General features: G+C 36.5%; 1 protein-coding gene across 1 annotated transcript; it reads right to left on the bottom strand.

The window, feature by feature from the left end:
• Positions 1–608: 608 nt before the first annotated feature.
• LOC137748282 (Nucleotidyltransferase family protein) lies at positions 609–5,757 on the bottom strand. The gene is made up of 6 exons (XM_068488410.2): positions 4,434–5,757; positions 3,648–4,016; positions 2,339–2,562; positions 2,052–2,115; positions 1,738–1,934; positions 609–1,001 (listed from the first exon to the last, which is right to left on the bottom strand). Exons 1-6 carry the CDS (start codon positions 5,571–5,573, stop codon positions 788–790), a joined length of 2,208 nt encoding a protein of 735 aa, XP_068344511.2. The 5' UTR covers positions 5,574–5,757; the 3' UTR covers positions 609–787.
• Positions 5,758–7,565: the final 1,808 nt, after the last annotated feature.

The following is a 7,565-nucleotide window of genomic DNA, read 5'->3' as shown; positions in this document are numbered from 1 at the left end:
CCGCTCTTAGAGTTCGAGAAAAAAGCGCAGGCAAGTTAGCTAGCGGGGCAAAGAAAGGGTAAAAAGCCAGTAGGGGGCTAATAACTTGAGTTAGAAGTAGGAGACGATCACAGTTATCTTAAGTTAAATTCTTCTATAACATAACGGGGCAGGGTTGCGCGCGAGCCGAGTGACGTAGGTGCACAAGAGTACTTCGCGCTACAACCATCTCTTTTTTTTTTTTCTTTTTTTTTTTTTTTTTTTTTTGCCCAAGGAAAAGAGGGAATACAGTTATATCCGACTTTCGGTGGGGAGACCGTAGACTGCACTGAAAGCGTAACTGCGGGAAGAAGGAAAGAAAGCTCCTAGTAGATTAAGTTTTGGTAGTAAACTACCTCTCTTTTTTTTATAAAAAAACTGCTTCGCTTTAAAGTTAAATAATAAAAAAATGTTTGACAAAATAAAATGTCCTACCTTATTTCTCTTTTCTTTCCCTTCATTTTACAATTTAAAAAGCTGAGAATAGCAAGCAAAGCAACTAGAAAACCATAAAAGAAAAGAAAACACCAGATTATATGATTTCTTTCGCTGTTTTAACTAGCTAACACTTAAATCAAAACCTCTTGGAATATTAAAAGAGTATAATTTATATAGAAAAAAAATATTTTTTACACTTAAGACGCATTTAAATAAAGCTTAAAAATGCTATAAACATCACACATATGGAATTGTGGCAGCAAATACTTCACAATCATAGCTTATTTAACCATTGTTGCTGGACAAAAATTATACTCAAACTAGTAAATAATTAAACATCAGGGACGTAGGGCTCAAAGAGCTTCACACAGGGATTTGCATCGTACTGCATAATGTCGGCTGCACGCTCAAACTCCTCCCTTAGAACTTTTATGCTGTACTTGTCCACCACTCGACCCAGGTCGTGGGATATCTCGAAAGGGTCTTCTATGCATATCAAATGCCGATCATTCCCAACCCTCCTTGTCCAGTCCTTTTCCCGCTTGCTGAACACATTAACATCACAGCTAAAGTTGGTTAGTTGCAATTGCAGGTTCTTTTCTTTTGGGTAAATAATTACAAGAAAGTTCTTAGTTGAAGGTTTCAATTGGCAATAAGTTGGACAACTACAGCTCTTAATCACAAGCTACAAAACCTCTACTAACGATGGGGGCAACAAACTATAAATGAAAGGTTTTAGGTTCAACTCTGGCTGAAAAGTAATTCAAATGACATTCATCAAAGTGATACTTTATTCAAAATCCATGGGTTCAACAGACTAAGAGTTCCCCCTAATTCAATCACTCGAGATCAAGCAACTATTGATGAATGAAACGCTCAAGCATGCCTGCTATAGATCCTCAAAACAAACTTAATATTTGTCAAACGTCATCTGTGAAATACATCGACTAGATTCTCCGCTCAGTGTAAAACACTTAAAAAAAAAGATAAAATATTACTGAAAGGTAATTAGATATCTCATGGACATGAATCAGAATATGATATATGAGCACATGAAGTCCAGCACATATGTATAAATTTAGCTTCAAAACGATGCAAGACAGTGGCATCTACCTAATACTAGCCTAATATGCAAATGTTTCTCTCAGAACATTCAACTGATGACAATATACCTACTGTCTTTATTTGAAACACATTTGATAAATATATCAATTAATAATCCATTCAACTAATATCTTCAATTACTTACCTTAATAAAACATAAAAGATTCTATATCTCACCTGATTAAGCTTCCCGTACGAACAGAAATAACAGAATTTGCATAATCATGGCCATATGCCCAGTAATTGAAAAATCCCCACACGAGTCTAGCAATGGGTTCCTTGTTATGGGACCCAAAATCTCTTAGTTTGTCTACTTGATCAAAGAAAGAACATTCAACGTTCTCTACAGTGACAGAGTACGTTGTTTGCATTCCCTGAAAGAGAAAAAAGGTTGTACTTAAGCACCGAAAAAGAATGATATTGAAATGATGTCCATATATGCCTTGATGTCCTTTCGTTGAAGACGTAAACTAGGAAGTAGGAACACATACCTGTAAGCAGGGGAGAATAGCAGGTCTGCGATGTTGTAAGAAATGAATGCACATCAAAACATACCTGAAATTAAATGCAAACATTAACAATTTCAAGGTAGCTGGCAAAAAGTCATAAACACTCAAACCAAAAGTTTTTGAATAAAGCAAAGACTCTAGGTAGAAGTAGCCAAAGTATCTTGTGTCGAAAAAGTGAAGCAGAATAATTGAATCAATGTCAATGGCATCTATCACTGAAGACTTTTTACCACTAATTTTGGGAACGAGAGATTCAGAAGTTAACTTACGCATAGCTTGATAAAGTTCCATGGTAAGTTTCATTGACTCCTCTTGACTTGGCCCAATGTTTTACAATAAAAGCCAATTGCTGTAATCTTGCATCAATTTTTGCATAATCACGAAGAAGCTTTGTATTTATGACAGCCAAAACATTGTTGATGCATATGTCACAGGAGATTCCAGTGACAGGATCCATAAGCTTTACGATAGGAACCCTAGCACGTGTCAACGCCTGACAAACAGGAATACTTAAATAACACATAAATATTATAAAACTCTAGGAGAATTAAATTACTGGAAATACCGTTGCCCATGGTAAATGGATTGCTTTGATAAGATACAAGAAGCATAATGTGCTTGTGTATATTTATATACTGTTTCATGAAAATCCTAGAACTAGATGATATGGGAACTGTTCCACCATCCTTTCACAGTACATGCAGGATAGGGGACTTCATGTGCCTCAGGATTGTACGAACACCACCTTGTCACTAAACAAACAAAAAGGCTGATGCATTTCCTGGATTTGAAAGTGAAGATGGAGGATGTCAAGAATCCCTTCCCTGTTAAAAACATATCGTTTTCAAACACCTCCCTCCCTCTCAACCAACCTACCTGCGCCGCCCCCCCTCCCCTCTCTTCTATTTTTCCAAAAAAAAAAAAAAAAAAAAAAAAAAAAAAAAAAAAAAAAAAAAAAAAGAAAAAAGAAACACGTTTCATAATTGATTGCCTAGTTGGACATTGACAAAACAGCAATACAAGTTACAGAACCGCAAGATGAACATTCAATAATAGTATAACAGCCCTAAATCTTGCATATCAGAGTCTAACGTATAAAAGTCTGATATCATCATGAATACCAAAGCCTTGCATCTTAAAAGGATTCCGCATGACGAGAGATAATTTCCTAAATCTCCTACTTCCATAAGTCGACCATTAAGTATAACTGGCCAAACAATATTTTGCATAGGTAAACCCCCAAAGCAGGAATAGCGACTATATTAGGGACTATAATAATGTACAAATTCAAATACAGAAAGTTTCCCTTATCAACTGAAAGAAGGCCAGTTGCTCAAATCATTTAAGCTCAAAATGGTAATTCAGCTTTTGTTTTCTGCACCATCAGTTAATCATTTTTCTCATTATGGTTAAAATTTAGCCCCTCAAATAATTTTATATCTATGTCTCAATGTAAGAAGCACATCAGTCAATACAATGACCTACACACTGCAAGGAGCATCCGTCAAGATTTATAAATGAAAAAACTAAAGTTTTATCCATCACACAAATTCATGAGGAGAAGGCACTTTGATTCACCTGCACATTCTGTAGATTGTCTGATTGCAAAATATCTGCCAACCTCAATAAGAACTCTGACTTGTTAATGTTTGCCTCATCAATTGCAAGACAGAGATCAATATCACTTTTAGAAACCCCAAATGAGTTGCCACACGATCCATAGATGTATAGTTGAGCTTCAGGCCATTCTTTAGTAACTAACCTCTCCAATAATGTAAACAATTGCTTCTGCTTAGCCTTCTCTTCCTCAGTCGGTATCAAGGAATCATAAATTGAAAGAAATGGAGCGTTTAGCCTGTCTATGTCCATGCGACATTGCATCTGTCTTTTGAAGATCCTCGTTCTTTGGCTAAGTAGATGTTGTCCTCTGTTATCTGATCTTGACTCCTGATAACAAAAACTATAAGTAATTAACATCTAAACTATTCATTACTTTGAATAATTAAAGAATACACATACGCATACAACCTACGGCATCTTATAAGGACCTGACTTGAGAATCAGTGTCTCAGCCATTGGATTAGGTATGAATGGCTAAGATACACAGCAGATAATAACGGGTGTAATGCTTCTTAATCACGATCAACAAGTGATGTCCCAATAAATCTCCATACATATTGCATTAATTGTTGTTGAGCAAAAGAGTTTGGTCTAACCCAAACTGCATATTCAGGCATGACTTTCACTTTATTTAACACTATCTATGCATTAACTTGAACTATAACATTAAGTCAGCAGGAACAAATTTACTCCCCATAGCATTCAAAACCTTTATATGTATCGTAATAGAAACAAAGTTTTAACCTTTTCGCGCGCATTATGGTGTTGCTTTGCCTCATTCTTTTCATCCCTGTCATCATCAACCAACTGTTGGCTTCCATCTTCAACGTCTTTTCTCGCCTTATCTCCATGTTGTAAATTCATCACCGACTCTTCAATCTCCAAAGCAGAAGCCGAATGGAGATTGGTGCCAGTGGGCAGACGAGGCTTATCAGGCTGTGCATTGAACCCCAATCCCCGAGCCCCATTGCCTTGAGTTCGACCATCTTCATTTGCCAATCTTCTCATTCTCTCATCTTCAAAAGAAACATCCCTGTTCCTCACAAATTCACTCGAACTCTGCCTATCCCTATCCACATTATGCTCAAACTCCCTCCTATTCCCAGAATTCCAACTCCCTCCTCCCCTCGCATTGTTCCCAAACCCTGGCGGCGGAGCACTCCTCTGAAACTGCTTTCCCCTTCCACTTGCACCTCCGCCTCGCCGTTCCTGCTCCCGAGAATTGAAATTCGAACTGAAATTATCGTGATTCCCATGCCGGAACTCACTGGAAGTGGAAGAATTGTTAGAACTCAAATTGAGATTCCTGTCGAAGCTATTGCTGAGCTTCGAAACCTCAGAGGAAATGCTGGCATTTACTGAACCTTCGGGGTTTTGGACAAGGTCGCCAGGCAAATAACTAAACTTAAGCTTCTGATCTTGATGCTGCTTCAGCTGGGCAAGGTTTTGGAGGGGATTATTGTTTGGACTCTGAAAGCCGACTAGATTCCTCAAATCCTCGAGGTTTCCCGGGAATTGGTTTCCGGCGAACTGGGGAAAGGGATTCGGGGGAGAGGAAGACGGATAAGGGCTTTGGGGAAACCCTAGGAAGTTGAAATTAGGAGGGGACTGCGTGGACCAGAGGGAAGAAGGGTTGGGGAGTTGAGGGTGATGATCTTGGCCGTTGGATGATACCCACGGCGGCATATGCGGGAACGGGAGTGTGGGTCCCACCGCAGCGACCGCCGGATCGAGCACCAGAGGCGGTTGCTGTTGTTGTTGTTGTTGTGGGGAGGGGGACTGGTGGTGGAGGAGGTTGGGCTTTTGTTGTTGGAGCAAGGAGAGGAGGAATTCGCCGCCGTTAGAGGACGGGAGAGGCGGCGCGTCACCTCCACCGCCGGCCATTGGGGTGGGTAAGGGCTGGGAGGATGAGTACGGGGTTAAGATTGTTCAGTTTTCAGAGCAGTCGCGAAGTGTGAAGGGAATCTCTTCAACTCTGAAGTGAGAGTCAGAGTTTTTTATTGTTTTGATTGGGACCCCAATAGAAAATAGAAGCAGTATTGTTTGATAACAGTTTACTGTCACGTTTATGACTTGATACAAGGAAGGATGCTTAAAAGAAACTTATGTCTGATTCAAATAACTTCGTGTTTATAATTGAAATTATTTCTATTGTATTTGTAAAGATCGTCCTTATAGAAAAATAATTAAAGTTAAATAAACAATTTGTAATGATTTTACTATTCTGTCTACGTATTTTTATATAGTTTGATAGCTAAATGATCTTAGTTTAACTTATTATTTGTACAACAGTTCTAATCATAAAATGAAATTTTATGAATAAAAAATGAAGAGTTTTGAGTAGGAAATCCTGTTTATCATTTGAGTAACCAAGTATTATTCTACAACATAAGTGCATCATAATCATCTCAATAATGAATAGAAACTCATACTCAAAACTTTTTATAACTGATTTACAAAACTACCTACTTATGATCGAAACTGGTCTATTATAAATTACTTTGTAAATATTATCTCAGCAAAAAATAAATATAAACTAAAGTAACTTTAGTTAATCAACAGTAGCATATAGATCAACACTTCGTTTAGTCAATCAAGTGAAGTATTTTGAACTATCTATCTATTTAATCACGTTAATTAAGTAAACGATCTTAGTTTTAATTGATTTTTTTTTTTTTTTTTTTGCATATATGAGCGTTTCAAAGTAATTATTATATGACCCGTTTTAATTATAGCACATATTTCTATGAATCAACTATGAAGAATTTTGAGTAGGTATTTTATCATTATTGAGTAGCCAAGCATTGTTTAATAAACAATCGGGGCGACGCCACCTTGTCATTAGGGTGGTCATTTGAACATTGTAACCTTTAAATGATTCTCATTAAAATAGTATGTATTATATTATAATTATTAGTGATCTGCTATATTCTTACACATTGACCGTTGTGGCCACAAAACAATTTAACCCCTATTTGTTAGTTTGACTGAAGAGTTTCAATATGGTAGAGTTATTTGTTACCTTTTTGTCTTCTTTCATTATTTACTATTTTTTTTTTTTTTTTGTAGAATATTGACTACATTTATAATATTTATAAAAATAGGGAATTAAAAATGCAAAAGGTAATTGATCAATTGGCATTAAACTTTGAACTTTTCCTCCAAAAAAAAAAAAAAAACTTTTAAACTTCTCATATTCAGAGAATCGGCCATCTCCAATTCTAAGACAGGAAACCCTCACCAGTTTATCTTTGCAAATTTTTTTAATCAACAAATCAATTAGGTAATTCTTAACTCTTAGTTTTCTTTGTCATTTTGTTGTTTATATATCGAGAAAGGCAACATAGTAATATATATCAAGAAAGATATCTTCGATAATAATGACAATGACATGATTATGAAAAGATTTCAGACTACGAAAATTTGTCAAGGGCCATTGTAATTTTAGTAGAATGTTTAATGAATACCTATTAAGACTAAGGATTGTATTTTTATATGAGTTTGTCTTAGTATCTTTTAATCTTAAAGTTATTTAAAGTTGACCTTCCTTCAGAAATTTTCTGGCTACACCACTGATAATCAACATTGCTTTTAAAATTGTTATTGGTACTTGTTAGACAAATTTTGCACAAGATGATGGAATGAATATGCAAGAACAAAACCAAGGAAAGATCATGAATCCAAGCGCCCGGTGGGCGGTTCATAACGTAGGTGTTCCGATGATGAAGTCAGAAATAAGTGTTTGAGAGTAAGTTATATATTATGAGAGAGTTCAGATTGTCTAACCATCTGAGAAGAGTCCAGTGGCCTACTTATAGGCATTAGGAGTCGGTTTCAGTGTTCTGCCATTTGAATCGTTAGAGCAGTTGGAGTCAG

Source organism: Pyrus communis, chromosome 2 (genome assembly GCF_041283825.1).
Source record: "Pyrus communis isolate YQ-2024b chromosome 2, ASM4128382v1, whole genome shotgun sequence".
NCBI lineage: Eukaryota > Viridiplantae > Streptophyta > Magnoliopsida > Rosales > Rosaceae > Pyrus > Pyrus communis.
Note: the sequence above shows the minus strand (reverse complement) of the source record. Positions and strands in the feature narration are given on the sequence as shown.

Bases quoted from the DNA above. Each gene is read 5' to 3' on its own strand.
- LOC137748282 (XM_068488410.2), bottom strand. From the start codon at position 5,573: ATGGCCGGCGGTGGAGGTGACGCGCCGCCTCTCCCGTCCTCTAACGGC. The intron at 4,017-4,433 runs GTTAAAACTTTG...TTTTGTTATCAG, and splicing joins ACCATAATGCGCGCGAAAAG to GAGTCAAGATCAGATAACAG. The intron at 2,563-3,647 runs GTGAATCAAAGT...CCTGTTTGTCAG, and splicing joins ACAATCTACAGAATGTGCAG to GCGTTGACACGTGCTAGGGT.